General features: G+C 39.3%; 1 protein-coding gene across 14 annotated transcripts in view; it reads left to right on the top strand.

The window, feature by feature from the left end:
* The first annotated feature begins 4261 nt into the window (after nucleotides 1-4261).
* The window catches only part of prom1b (prominin 1 b), a 46023-nt gene continuing 34199 nt past the window's right edge, over nucleotides 4262-16085 (top strand). For 7 of the 14 annotated variants that reach the window (XM_038271886.1, XM_038271887.1, XM_038271892.1 and 4 more), the window contains exon 1: nucleotides 4560-4830. In XM_038271886.1, the coding sequence (XP_038127814.1) occupies nucleotides 4560-4830 (271 nt within the window). Of the gene's footprint in view, nucleotides 4831-16085 lie in introns of all 14 variants that reach the window. The other 7 variants (XM_038271888.1, XM_038271884.1, XM_038271885.1 and 4 more) reach the window with 2 other exon arrangements.

Raw genomic sequence — 16085 nt, 5'->3', positions numbered from 1 at the left:
CCAAATGCCTAAAAGATTTTTAGAACTAGATTTTTCCTTATTTGGTTTTTCTTTAACTTTTTTTTAAACTACTTTTAAGGTAAGTCTCTACCCGCTAAGCATATTTCTACAATTACCTTTTGCACTATTCCTAATAATAAATTAGCTTAATTTTATTCCAACTAGATTAAGAAACTCTGGGAGTATCAGTTTTCTAGTGCTGCCATATTTCAGAGTTGGATTTGGGTTTGGACTTGGCCTTTTTAATGCATGACTAAGCTTTGATCTAATCTATTTTTTTAATCATCTTTGACCAGCTTCACTGCTCCTTCTGAAGAAGCCGTCTCACACAGAATAATGCGGCGGAAGCATTATGCTCCCATCATGAATGCTTTGTTTACCCAGCCTGTCAGTTTAGATCAGCCTTTACTTTTTAGTTTGCAATTGTTCCCAGTTTTGTGCAATAGTTACCAAACAGCGGCATTTATCCCAATATTAAATACGGCTGGTATAATTGGGTGATTTCTAAAGGCAGTTTTATGAATACAAATGCACACCGCACTTTTCAGATTTTTCTTTTTAAAGTTATTTGAGTATCATTCAATTGTAAGATTGTGAGAATTATTATTTTTTTATGTTATTATTTTGTTATGTATGTACCACTATTATGTTTTTAAGGTGGAAGCAAAGGATTTTGGAGCCACTAAAGTAGAAGCAAAGAGGAAATGATTGGGCTTTACTCCAAATCAACACAGGCAAAAACAGCGGGGATAGAAGAAGCATCCCTGTTAAAGAAGCAGAATGATTCTACATATGTTATAAAAATGGGACTGGCCATCACTAGTGTGTTTCTTAATGTATGAAACCATCATCCTGAGGATTTTTTTTTTTTATGTGCATCTCCTTTTATGTTAGGAGAATAAACAGACTTTGTTTTGCAACCCTGTGTTGTATGATGTGAATGAGTGAAAGCAAGGGAACAGGGTGGGTGTTTCACTGAAAAACGTCACTGCGCTCTCTGTTAAGAGTGGGAACACTGCAGCCCACTGTTTCACCAGTACAGACTCTGAAGGGGTCTCAGTCATCACTTAGATACACTTGCGAGAGCTTTTCTTCCTGGAAACATCTAGTTCTAGAACATCATATTAATGACCTTTAACTGGGGAAGTTACAGGCCCAGTTCTATGTTAGAAGAAATGTGTCCCAACACTGCATTGTGATGCAGCCCATACTGGTAAAATGTCTGGGATTTCCCTCTTTTGAACCTGAGCTTCATGCGTTTCTCAACCTTTCATATGCTTAGAGGCCAGCAGGTTACAGGGACTGAACATTTTCTTGTTCAGTTAAATTTACAGAACAGCTCTCTGCAAAGAAATAATGAAGAAATAAGATTTATAGCAAATCTCAGCGACAAGGCAATTTAAAAAGCTTCGCTTCAAAAAAATATCAATCAAGTACACAGCAAATGAATACCATACCATCCCTTGTGATATTTTATCCCTGAATGTGTAAAATGTCTACTATATATTAACCATAATGGCAGTAATATTGCCCTTTGAATATTTGGCAGGCTGTGGGTTTACTAGCAGAGGCGTAGCCAGAAAATCCTAATAGGGGTGGCCAGTCAATAACCAATGAACATTGAGTGGCGGTCGACAGGCACCAGAAGCTCAGGGTCAATCTACACTGTTCCAACAGGAACAAGCACAACATCCATATTTTCTAAATAAAGACAAACTATACTTTCCTACAGCATTTGATAGCAAATAGACGCATATATTTGAACATCTACGCTGTGTAAATAAAATGTTTATTGGACAAAATTCTTTAAGGTTTGAGTTCTGGGACCAACATATTTCAATTGTCATTACCTGCTTTTATCAATAATCATTTTGCAAAAAAAAAAAAAAAAGATATATAAATCTACTAATATCCACATTTAATGAATTTTTATGTTATTATTAAAGTAGTTTTTTTTTTATCTATGATTTCACTGAAAACTCCTAGATGTCTTGCAGAGCCAGGTAATTTTATCTTTACCCCAAATAATTCAAAATTTAGTTCATAAAAGAGCATGAATTCTGTATCTATCATCTGTAATGTTTGTATATTGATGTGCATAATCAACTGCAGTGTTTCTGTTGTCAATCAGTTGTTAATATATGAAAAATGTAAATATTTAATAAGTTTGAACATTCCCCTTCAGAGTATTACTGCTGCCACCGTCTGTATTAGAGGGGGAAAAATGGTAGGGGTGGCCATGGCCAACCCTGGCCCCCCATCTAGGTCTGCCCCTGCTTACTAGTAGCCTGAGCAAAATAAATAAAAACAAGAAGTGGCCTACCATGACTATGAAGCTGATTATAGTGGGAAATTTGTCCTCTGCATTAGTCCCTAACCATGTAGGGGCAGTGATAGCCATGCCGGTCCAGGGACTGACTAGGCTGGGTGCCATTCCGAACTTAGTCCCGCCCACAACGTTTGAGGTCGGGAAGTTCGATCTGGTTGCTCAATAGTAGCGCGAGTATGTTCGCTCTAGAGTAGAGACTGACATTTTTTCGGGAATCCCACGGGTCACGGGATTCCCGTGGGATTCCCGTGGGATGGGAGTCAGTATTAGTAACGATCACGGGATTGGGACGGTACAGGATTAAACATTAACGGGAGCAGACGGGAGCGGGAGCAAACCAATAGTAACTTCCGCTCTGAGTTTTTCACCCGCGCTCAAAAACAACAAGAATGGGAGTGGAGCAGGAGCAGGAGTCATTCTGAATGGGAGCGGGATGGGAGTGGGAGTAATTTCACCAGGAGTGGGACGTGACAGGATTTAGATTTCTACTCTGGCCCGGGATCGGGACGGGACACAATTTTTTTCTGTGGGAGTGGGACGGGACAGGAGTGAAAATCCACTCCCGTGTCAGTCTCTACTCTAGAGTCCTGCAACGGGTCGGGTACCCGCAGGTCCCTGACGGGTCACCCGCTAAAATGCTCTTTTGCGGGGGAAAAATACATAAATAAAAATAAACGGGTACGCGGGGTCGGGCAGATATTTTTTTAGTGCGGGCGGGTAGTTGGTGATTTTTTTTTTTGTGCGTGTGTGTTGTTATGGACATCAGAAATGTTATATCAATCAGGCACTGGGGTCACCCTTGCTGTAGCTTAAAGCCCTGCCGGCGGCAGTGTGGGCTTCCCTCCAAAAAGGCCACAGTCAGTGCATACACGTCTGCTGCAGTGTTAATGGCGCTGTTCTGCAGCGCAGCGTACTATAGCCTATTACTGGATGTGTTAACGGGTCGGGTTGCAAGTTAAATATCAACGGGTCGGGTCGGGTTTGGATTTGAACTGAAGATATCCGCGGGTGACGGGTCGGGTTCGGTAGTCATCCTAACGGGTTCGGGTTGGTAAAACTCGACCCGTGCAGGACTCTAGCTCGCACAATATCTGGCGGGCCAATCAAATTGTCAGGGCGGGCTTTATACGATGATGGACAGATGATCAACAGTAACGTAATCAACCACGTCACCAAAGCACTTGGGTGACAACAACAATGGCTGCCGCTGGAGAGTTGAGGTGTGTAGATTCTGCTATTAGGTCTGTTCTAGAAGATATCGACAGCAAATTCATTTTAAAAGAGGAACAGAGAAACACGATCAAGGCTCATCTTATTCTAGGCGTGCAACTGCACGCTTTGATTTTTGTTGACAACAACTATGCCTCGCTTAACATAGGTCACGCACTCCGTCGCTCTTATTGGTTGTAGGTCTATCCAATTGAGTGCAGAGGCATTTTTTTTCCTGGTTCGTTCGAAACACGCCCCATAATCACAGCTCTATGGAGCAGTATCAGACTCATATTCTGACTAGAATTGAATAGGACTACTACGTCAGGCTAGTGACTGACTGCTGTTCCACTGTAAGGTGCCTTGTTCAAGGTCAGCATACCTGACATGTAACAACCATACCATGCATATTTCTTTAGGTTAATAGACTATATTAATTAGGCTATGTGTGCTACAATAATAATAATAATTAAATAAATCTTTTTTTTTTTTTTACAACTAGACCACTGGATATAACACACGTTTCACTTAAGTTAGCCGTAAGTTTGCTTTTTATTTTCTCAATTTTATATTGAATTCGTCTGATAACCTGAAAAATGTGACTAAAAATCCCAATCGGGGGAATCTGTGGAGCGAGGGAGCAGCTATTAGTTTACATGAACAGGTGGTGGCTGAGGGTCACGCGCCGCAGATGCGCAGTAGAGTTTTCTGGCGAGCACGAGCGCAGTTGAGTCCTCTTCTCCGTGCACGTGAGATTAGGCTGCTCTTAGCTCTCGGTCCGGTGAACCCGAGGACACCGGCAAAGTGAGAGTCCCACACACTGCGGCAGGTGTTCGGGGAAGGATGTCAGGGATGAGTCCGTGGAGGAGAACCAGAAGCTAACGGCTGCTGGATGTTTGAAGGTGTTTCTGGTCCTGCTGGAGGAACAGGTGTCAGCTGCTTTCTCCATCCCGACTGGATCCACGCGCGCTTTACTCTGGTCTGCTGGTGCTTTTTTTAAAGTTATTATTACCACTGAGCTATGTTTTGGACACAGTGGCTCGTCCTGCTGCTTTGGTGGGGGGCTACCTGTGCGGAGCAGCATGCCGAGGAAAGGGACGGCCAACGGGATGGGGTCAGGTCAGACCCCCGCAGGCAGCGGTCCCCTCCGCCGGTGGAACCGCTGGACTTTGGGTTTGTTCCCGCAGCGGTTTATGACACCCACGCATACTACGAGCCGGGGACCATAGGAATCCTTTTTCACATGGTCCACGCGTTTCTTTATGTGGTTCAACCAAACTCTTTCCCTAAAGGTGAGATTAAATTATTAGCACCCCATCTGCTCATCCCTTCCCTTTATAGTCCCGAATTTTATTCTCTCCAGATTATGCTTTAATTTTATGGAAACACACCTACTCTGTTTTACTGATCTAAATATATATAATGTTTTATTTTGTATAATGCAGATCATTTGTCCTGTATATTTTCAGTACATTTTGTCTCAGGTTTAATCTTTCACCTTAAACCTTTTAATTTGAATTACCAATATAGTCTCAGTGAGATTTTGTTGAAATTATATACATTCTTATTTAGATCTAACTGATTAATTAACTAATAAATGCAACTAGCCGTTTCCAGTAAAGTAAGAAGCAACTGAATTAGAAAGAACAGATTGTACAGAGTGCAAAAAGTGCCAAATAATTCTGTTATAAAATAATATTTATGTCAGATTTCCTTTAAAAATGATGTCATTAAAAAGACTGATTCTAAAATGATTTTCATTTGTAAAATATTTGCAGGAAAAATTAAATTTGTTTGGACTGCCACAAGTTCCACATATTTAAAAAAAAATACTGATTTATTGAGTAGTTACATCACATATATATTATCAAAAGTATTATATTGCAGTTCATTAAAACACTGATAAAATGTTAATTATTTATTGCAGTGTAATTCACTGAGAACACATAGAAAAATGAATTAGAGTCAGAGTAATGTTTTCTAGCTTTTGCTTGCAATAAGTAAGCAAAGCTTTTTGGTTAGGTCCTTTTCACAAACAAAATGTTCACCAAGGGCTGTTTAAAAAAAAGAGAAAAAAAAAACAACACAATAGAATAATGATGTTAAAATTCAGTGCTTTAATTTGCAGCCTACAGCTCAAGCAAACAGAAACCATCTAAATAGTTCCCGTAGTTTACTATACCATAAAAATAGCTGTCTCTGTGGTACTTCAAATATATATATTTAACACCTGACTGGTTATTAAAGTCAAGCAAACCCAAAACCATGAAACACTGATAGTAAAAAAGAAAACAAAAAACAAGCATATCTAATTTCATAGCGTATGAAATTATTTATATATTAGATTTATTTATTTGTGGTGGTTCTTTATTTTAGCTATAGAGTCACATTGAGGGTTTATATTAAGGTTATTTATTTATTTACATATTTAAATTGTTGCTTTTTTGGACCTCCAAGCTTAGGGAAGACTATGGATTAAAAACTTTTAAAACTTCTCAAAGTTTTGTTTGCCACACTTATGTTCAAAAGAGTTTTTCTTTACTTCTGCTATGGTAATATTGGTAATATGATTCGTTGCTGATGAAGGTTCTCAGTCATCCAGGTCATAGTCATTCCGTAAAAATTCAAAAAATATCCACTGGACTTGGTTTTCAAGATTTGAAGACGTTTCGCCACCTCTCCAGGAAGCTTTCTCAATTCAAATGTCTGGATCCGCAGTGAGTTTGAGTCTTATATATGATTCGTTGTATATTATAGCCCAGACGTTTTGATAACCATATATAACCATATATGAGATCCAAAGCAATACAATTAGAAAACCATTATTTATGACATGTTGTGTATGTGATTTTTTATATTTGGTCATTGTTACAATAATTTAAAGGATAATTCTGTTAGTTCAGTTTAACTGCTTAAAGCTTATTGCACAACTAAAATAATCAGCGCTGAGGATCAGCTTGTAGGTTTTGCTGGATGAAAAAGGGTAAATAGAACTGGTTAAACACATGACCAAGCTCACCCTTTAGCCTAACTAAATTGCAAAGGCAATTTTACGTCATAAATTAAATAGCAAAGTCCAAAAACTACCAGAATAATCAAACAAACTGTCTTTTGGCCCAGATCTCCCTCTGCTACTGGTCGATCAGTTTAACTGAATTTCACATGAGGTAGAATCCTGAGGGATTTTTTTTTAGAACTTTTTATTTCAATTCTTTTATAGAACAATACAAAAAGAACATTATTATCTGAGACAAGTGAAAACAATAATAATAATAATAATATTAAAGATATTTTGTCCATATATCTCGCTCTACATAATATGAATGTTCTCCACATCTCAGCAAACATGATACAACTGGTACAATAATATACAACAATATAGTGATGTGAAATATTTGTATATTAAAAAAAAACACCCACAAATGTTAAGCAGGTTTCCATAGTAATATAATTTTTTTCTTCCCTCTTCTTTCTTCATTATAAACCCTGTAATTTATAGATCTAAATATTCTTTAATTATGCGCTATCTCTGATTAAAAGGTCAGTTTTCAGCTGTAATGAAGCAGTCATTTTTTTCCCCTTCAAATAAATCTGTTTTAGTCTCTGTTCCCATTCAATTACAGTTGGGGATTTCACCGTCTTCCAATTAACAGTAATGTTTTTTTTTGGCAATTAGTAGTAATACTAGGATAGGATATTATACTGAGGGATTTTGTCGTTGTGTGTTCTTGGTCCAAAAAACAAACATTATGCACAGCTTAATCGGATCAATATCTGTCGTAGATAATAAGTGATTTTTTCCCCCTGGCCAGTTAAATTGTTTGACATTAGGTTTAGGTCCTTATAGCTTTCTGCTCCACTGTGGTCCGGTGAACAATAATCACAGTTTGTTTTTGGGCACAACCACGACTCATCACGTTGGAGGATGGCACAGAGAAATTGGATTGAAGGTTTTAAGTTGCTGCCATTTTGGTGTCCAGAGTTATAGATGCTGGCTTGGTAAGCAATTAGCAAAATCAGTGCTTAGAGGAGGCTTTCTCTGTCACTTGCCTCACCACATAATACCTTAATCCACTGGGCCATATGCTGCCACTGCTTTGGACTTTCCAGTGTGACTCACCGTCCCTTTCAAGCACAGCTAGAGAGACTGCCTGGGAGGGGGGCGTGAGCACCCACATCACATATCAGCAGCATGCAAAGTCATGCCGAATGCACACAGACGGACTTTAAGGTGTTTGTAGCTGCTTAAGGAGAGAAGCAGATCAGTCTCACCTGTTTGCTACCCGAGTTGCCAGCCCATTTGAGCCATTAACAAGTAAACAAGCTCATCTCCCTCTGAAGCAGAGAATATATCAGGAGCTTCAACCTAAAAAAAACAATTTGTTCCTCAGGGGAAAAATGATGGGTACCATCCTTAAAAAAAGCTTCTTTGAAGATTGCTGTGATTTTTAAAAGAATTAATTCTTTCCAGACTACACGGTGAAGCAATGGGTAGCGCTTTTGCCTTGCAGCAAGAAGGTTCTGGCTCTAATTCCTGCCCCAGGGTCTTTGCACAAAGTTTGTGTGTACTCCCTGTACATGCATGGGTTCTGCCGGAGATATACACAGGCCGCACCGTGACCCTGACAGGACTAAGTGGGAGAAGATGGAGGAAATCTTTCCATCACTAAGTTCTAATTACAAATTTTTATAATATCAAACAGATTCAATATGTTCTAATTGAGGAGATAGATACAAACAAATAAAGTTCAATAATCAGTCACATTCAGAGAAACAGGACTACTCTAAAAAATTTGACGATCTCGAACATCTATAAACAAAGGTGTTGATGGCAGCAGCACAGCTGATATTTCACTCCAGGATGGCGTCACTGCCAAACAGGAACCAATCAGATGAAGCTACTGTGAGAAAAAGCAGAGAGCACAGTGTTGAGATTGAACTAACAAATTCTGCTGAATGGGAGAATAGATAGAATGAAGCAGAAAGATGGAAAAAGGGACCCCTATGTCCTCCAACACTCTAAGCCTATATCAGCATAACTATAGAGATACCTCAGGATAATCTGAGCCACTCTAACTATAAGCTTTATCAAAAAGGAAAGTTTTAAGCCTAGCCTTAAAAGTAGACAGGGTGTCTGCCTCACGGTCTAAAACTGGTAGTTGGTTCCACAAGAGAGGAGCCTGACAACTAAAAGATCTGCCTCCAATTCGTTTAGAAATTCTAGGAACCACTAGTAAACCTGCAGATTGAGAGCGAAGTGCTAGGTTAGGAATTTAGGGAACATTCTTATCTCTGATATAAGATGGAGCTTGGCCATTTAAGGCTTTATATGTGAGGAGCAGCATTTTAAATTCTATTCTGGATTTAACAGGAAGCCAATGAAGGGAAGCCAGGATAGGAGAGATATGATTTCTCTTTTTAATTTTCATCAGAACTCCATCTGCAGCATTTTGGATCAGCTGAAGGCTTTTAACTACAGCTGTGGACCTCCTGATAGTAAAGAATTACAATAGTCCAGCCTTGAAGTAACAAATGCATGGACTAGTTTCTCAGCATCACCCCAGGACAGGATATTTCTAATTTTTGCAATATTCCTCAGATGATAGAAGGAAATTCTAGAAACCTCTTTGAAATGAGGTTTAAATGACAGGTCCTGATCAAAAATAATATAGTCCAAAGACTATAACTTCTGTTTTGCCTGCATTCAGGAGCAGAAATTCAAGAGTCATCCGTGTTTTTGTCTTCAGAAATGCCTGTAATGTAATGGGTTAGCTTTATCTTGGTTTAAAGACAGATATAGCTGATTAATTGGTCCTAGCACTGATCCCTGTGGTACTCCACAGGTAACCCTGGAGCATGAAGAAGATTTATCATTACACTGAACATGACTGTACATGCATAATAATTTACCTGAAATTTTATTGGTCAAATAAATCTATTTATTTTTTCAGCTGCACAATATAAATGTATCCTTATTGCAATATGAGTGCATGCAGCATCAATAACTGCTAAGAATATAACTATTAATAAAACTGCTAATCATTCAGTCTATAACAATATATTTGTTGTTTAATATATCATAAAAGGGTCATGAAGCGAGGACAGATGGACCCAGTATTCAAGGAGACAGTCAGTGGGCAAGTTCAAAACGTTTATTTAATGAAAAACACAACTAAAAGGGGAGCTGCTAGGATCTGTGGCACACAGTAACTGCAGGTTGGGGGCGGGGCACCGCCCAATCACAGACACTCTGTTAGTGGGAGATACCCAGGTAAGTGACAACGATCATCTGACAGAAGATGATTATCTGAGTTGGTCACTTACCTGGTTTAACAGTCCAGTTCAAGAATGTCCCCAGTGCTGCAGTCCCAGAGGTCATGCAGGAAGCCGATCCTGGTCAGGGATCCAGAACAGACAGGAGCAGACAGAACAGGATCCAGGCCTCCAGGCAGGTTCAGAGTCCAGCAGAGTCAAAAGCGTGATCAGACGGTCACACACAGGAGCAGACAGGATCAGGTGCAGACGGGCAGGCTCAGTGGAACAGGGTAGCTGAGACAGGACGTGGAACCAGAACTGAATGCAGGACCTTTAAACTGGTCTCCACCTTGGAGCCAGGCTTACTTTGATAAAAACTGAACCTCCCCGCGTACAGAGCCAAAAACCCAGAGGGCTCAGCAGGGGAGGAACAGTGGACGAGCAGGAGAAGAGACAAACACAAAACCCTCCTTCAACTGGCCGCCAGGATCCTGAACATGAACCGTGGCATCAAATGAACAGAACTCGACAGACTAACAGAAAAATAAATAATGCTCTGGCCCCGAGTGCTCAGGCTGAACAGAATATAAGCCAAAGGAAACAGGTGAGAGGAATAAATGATAATGGAGGCAGCGAGGGAAAACGACACGTGAAAAAAATAACCAATTAAGGGAGAGCAAACAGGCCAGATCATGACAAAAAGCATTCAGGACAGCATTAAAAAGTGAGAGAAACTACAACTAGAAACAACAACAAAGTTTATTTTTTCATATCTAAAACAGATCAAACTTTTCAGATAGAGCATGCTGTTCAAATAAAAATTAATTTCAGTTTCTTTAGACATGTCTTTTGAACAATAACTCAACATAAATACATCAACCCTATGGTCCATCTACAGTCTACCATAGACTAGAAATAGCTTTATTGTCTCACAGTGGGAAAATCCAGGTATAAAAGTGACAAAAATCTGACATTCATTCTAGAAAGTGGAACTTTATTTATTACACATAAATCTATAAATATGTTATTCCTTATTTCATGTCCTTATGTTGGTTATTGCTTACAGATAATAAAAATCCAAAAGTTAAATGTCTTTTTTTTTTTATATCACTTGAGCTCCTTAAAACGAGTCTTCTGAGAAGTACGTTATTTCTATTGACTCCATACTTGCTTGGGTCTCTTTTTGCCATATAATTACTGGCCTGATGTGGTGGGGTTTGGAGGCTCCCTGTAGTTCTGCTGTAGTCTGAAAGAATCCCAGGTTACTTCTATAGCAGCCTTTGGTATTGTTACTCTTGACAGAAGCTCATAGATTCTTAAAGGGGTTCAAGTTAGACCTGTTCGCTGGTCAATTAAATACATTAACGGCATGGCAATTAACAAGGTTTTTGTACCTTTAGCTGTGTGGAGAAGTGCCTAGTCCTGCTGGAAAATAAATTCAGCATCTCCATACAGCTTATGAGCAGAAGAAAGCATGCAGTGCTCTAAAAAAAAAAATCCTTGCAGATGACTGCTTTGACTGAGGACACAAGAAAACATAGTAAAACATCACCAGTAGATGACATGGTATCCCAAACCAACCTGGACTTTAAGCAACATGGGATTTGTTTCCCTCCCCTGTTCCTCCAGACGCTGGGAACATTGATTTCCAGAGGAAATACAAAATTTACTCTCATTTAAAAGATTTCTTTAACCACCAGGGTACAGTCTAGCTCCATTTCTCCCTAGACCAGGTACTACTTCTATTATTTTCTTTGACTTAACATTCTTTCTTTCAGGTTTAAAAGTCTTTGTGAGATGTTGCATAGAGACATATTTAAAATTATGACTAAATGCTGTTTTATGGATGCTGCTACCTGTTTGAAGAAGGAAGTAAAAATACATCCACAGATTTAAACTGATAATCTATCTGAAGGACAGGGTCTAAGTTGGACACAAAACCATTTTCTGGTGTTTTACAGGAAAAGAATCAGCAGAAGAAAAAAAAGGAAAACAGGAGTTAGGGTTAAAACTGGAATTACAATAAATAGTAATAGTACAATTCCGAAAGGAAAAGAGTGTTAAAGTGCAAATTTAAACAATTAAAAAGCTCAGGCATGATTGAAATCATGGGAAAAAGTCATCTTTAACCTGTATGGGAAAAAAAGTAATTGTAGCAGTTTGATTTCACAGATGCAGACTTTCTTTTTCTGTTCTTACAGGATCCTGTTCAAAAGTTCTTAAAAATTTCTGACAGTCTTCTTAAAGAGTATTTCCATCCAATATATATGTGACAGCTACCATTACAACATATTTTACTGCGTGTCTACAAAAAGAATGAGACGGATACCAGGTGGAGCCCAATCAATAATATATTAAACCAAGAAAACTGCCTGCAGCAGATCAACAGTTTCTGAAAGTCAACTTTTAGAATAGGACACAATTCTGAATCTGCAGGAATCATCTTGTTGGCGCAAAGATAGATTTGCAAATGAAAAAAAGGAAAAATGTGTCTATGTGACAGTAAGCTGGTAACAAGATGCTGATTCCATTTAAAAATGTATATTGCAAAGCTCTTAATAGGAAAAAACAGTGGTTCTGTTGAGTTTAGAACATTTATCTAAATGTATTTCATAATTCATTTTTCAATCTGATTGTGGCTGCCTTGCAGCAAGAATGTCTTTGGTTGAAAACCCTCCCGGGAGTCTTTCTGCATGTGTGGGTCCTCTCCAGGTGCTCCGACTTCAATAGCCTAAAAACAAGACTTTAAGGTTCACTGGTCTCTCTAAATTCACTTTAACTATGGCATTGTGTTTGCTTGGTTGTTTGTCCTGTGTGTCTGTAGCGATGTGATGGATCTGTTCAGGAAAACCCTGACTCTCATTCAGTGAATTCACTGAAAGCAAGACTAAAAAGCAGTGAAAATGCAGCTGAAAACTGTAGAGGTCCTTAAAAGATATTGTTCAAGACTATGTTGTTGACACGATGTAGGCCATAATATCCCTCCACCTGACTGAACTGAAGCTTTCTACATTATATAAGGCATTTGGAGAAGTATTCAAAGGCGGCAGATATAAAGAAAAAAAAAAGAAATTCAAGGCAACCACAGACAAATCAAATTCATGCCCTAAATCTTCCCCATAGGAAAAAGTATGTAGGGCACATAGTTAGGTTGGCTTTGAGTGCATCAAGTTACACAACCTATTTAACCCATTGTGTAAACTCAGTCTGTGTAAACAAAGACCAAAATGATGCAACCAGAAGTTTCAACATACGTCTTCATTCAAAAACAAAAGCTAACTACATTTAAGCCTTAATCAATAATTTTTTTATTTGGCATATGTTGTCATGATGATAAAAATGGAAGATCACTGCTGATCACTTTTGTGTTCAGCTGCTCCTGTGGTCGACTGCAGGCCTTTTCCCACCTTGTACATTTTTCAGGACACCTGTCAGGTTGTGGGAATTAAATAAATGGTACTCCATCCCCTACAGGGTCAAGATAACACATGTCTGATTTACATGTTTTCCATTGTCAGTATTTAATATAATTTTTTAAAGGACTTTAACAAAATACCCATGGTTGTAATATGTTGTTTTTTTCTGAATCCAACAATATTAGTTGGAGGTATATAAGGTGCAGTTCCTGCAGGTAAGAGCTGTTTCACTTCAGGATAAATAGTGAACACTGATTTTTCTGTTGCCTATTGGACTGACTGTGAGGTCATATCATGTTTATTAGCACCCCTCAAGTTTCCTTATTCGACACTAAAACATTAGAAGAAAAATACCAATATAATACACCTGGAAGATTTTCAGAAATAAAAAATATTGGTTTTAAAAGTGATTTAAGTTATAGGATATATGTGGGGCTCCTTTGAAGCAAAATATAGGGATCTCTGCATTTTCGGCTCAGGTTTACATCTTTAGTTCATCACTTGTTTTGTCTAATTGAACTATGAGTAAGTTAGTGTCGGTTTTAAAAATGAACACTACAGTTTCTCTCAGAATTTTACAACAAATGGGTTTTCCAGTTCAGTCCATCTCAGTCGTTTTGTCTTTGGGCCACGATACTTCCCCTCATTGTCTGCTGCTGGTGTTCAGAGAATCTGGTGGCCCTTCTGTATGGCAGCTTTGCTTCTGATAGTGGGGCAGCTGTGGTTGTAGTGTAGCATACCACCATTAATTGGTGAACGATTAACACTATTGTGTAATGTTAGGTTTTGACACCACACACTAGTGTTGCATAGTTCGACTCTGATAAGTACTGAAGCACAACTATTAAGAGTGTTTTTCCAACTCTGTCACTGTGTTCAGAGTTTTTTCTAAGTTGATTTAGTGTGGACCAATATAGACATTTAAAATTTTTTTTGAATTTAATCGCTTAAAGCTACAGTGTGTAATAATTACAGGCATATAAAGTCAGAAATTTAATATATTATACATAACTATGTTATTTATCATCACCTATGAGCTCAGCCTCTTAACCTTAATATTTGCGTTGCCTTAGAATTCGTTATTTATAATTACATAGGAGCGGGTCTCGCAGCCATGGAGGCTGACATCTTTGCGCTACGGCAAGCGCAGAGGCAACAAACTAGCGATTGCGAGATCTCCCATTACGCTCGAAAATAACTACGGCAAGTTGAGAGAGATTAACTGAGACGGTACTGAACAGTAGATGGCAGTATTAGGCCTGAGAAGCGTTTAGTCTGCCTGAAACCAAAGAAGAAGAAGAAGCAGGTATACTGCGCCTCAGTAACAAGAAAGGTGAACAAGGCGGCAGGCGTGAGTGACTTTGCAAACTGTTTGGCACTGTGTGGCCAAACATCAGACGAATGGAGGATCATGCCTACTCTGTATCACAACGAAAAGCGGCGGACACCGAACCCCCGTCATCTAAGAAGCGGAAACACGACGAGAATAAACGCAAGCGTGACAAGAAACGACAAAAAAACACGGATCAACATTGGCACGGCATTTACACGATGGAAGTCACTGATGGAGGAAAAAGGTTTTCAAAGTGACGCTCAAGTTGCCAGTTTTCTGTTGGACAGGTAATTAATCCTACACACACAATTGTCTAATATCACTGCAGTTTTTGGAGTACAGGATGCTCAGACCTGTCTAAAACAATATCATGCTGCGTGATGATGCTGTTACTCTCCAGTATACTTATTCAGCAACGTCCCTGACGTTTCACAGGTAATGATTCAGTAATTTTCTGTAAAATGATTTTCTGGATATATACCTCGGTTACTTCTCTCCGGCTCCTTTGGAGATCTTCAAGCCTTTCCTCCTCTGCTCTCACCCCGCTGGCTCCCCTCTCTCGCCTGGCCCTAGCTGCACGCTCACCCCGGCCTCTCTGCCCTCTTCCTTTCCCTCTTCCTCGCGTTGTAACCCCCGTGCCACAAACAAGACTTGGACTCTGTAAACGGGGAATATATATTCTTCCAGCGAACACAATCTCGCTGTTAAATTACAATTACTTCGTCTGTTTATATCACCATGCAAAGCAGCTCACCAAAACGTCACGACGACGTAGAAAAAATAACGGGTATATTTATTATCTTAAGTCTACATGAAATCTATACCCTACACAGACTAATGAAATACTATCTGTAAAATTATCTATGTAAACAAACCTCATCACTTGAGAAGGTAGGTGATGCCCACGTCGTGGAAGACATTTTGTCCCGTAACGCTCGCCGTACTGTTGGGGGGGAGAAGCGGTGGGGGGGAGACGTTCATGTTGCTGCAGTCTGCAGTCTGAACGTTAGATGTCGCTGAAAATTACACACTGTAGCTTTAATAGTTAAATTAACACTTCTAAATTCACTGTGTAGGAGGTTATCAGATTAGGTGGAAAAGTGCTGACTACTACAAGATGGTGGGGTTAATACAAGGATGTCAGGTTTGAATTAGGACCAGAAGGACAGTGTGTCTCATTAGAAATTATTGAAATAAATCGTTGACAGTTCAGTGATACTATGCTCACTTGATGCTCACTAGATGCTCACTAGATGTACTTGCCTTGTTTCTTTAATTCTACATTTTGACTAAACTACACAATGTCCCTCACCATCTTTACCACTTTATGAGCACAAGGGAGCTGAGAGATCCACCCATCTGTCCACCCATACATCCGTTAGTCCATCCATTCATCTGTCCATCCATCCATTCGTCCGTCCGTCCGTTCATCCATCCATCCATCCGTCTGTCCGTCCATCCATCCATTCATCCGTCCGTCCATTCATTTTCATTCATCTGTCCATCCATCCGTCCGTCCATTCATTCATCCATCCGTCCATCC

Source organism: Cyprinodon tularosa, unplaced genomic scaffold, assembly GCF_016077235.1.
Source record: "Cyprinodon tularosa strain WSP-4 unplaced genomic scaffold, ASM1607723v1 ctg81, whole genome shotgun sequence".
NCBI classification, from domain to species: Eukaryota; Metazoa; Chordata; class Actinopteri; order Cyprinodontiformes; family Cyprinodontidae; genus Cyprinodon; species Cyprinodon tularosa.
The sequence above is the reverse complement of the archived record's forward strand: the minus strand, read 5'-3'. Positions and strand labels throughout refer to the sequence as shown.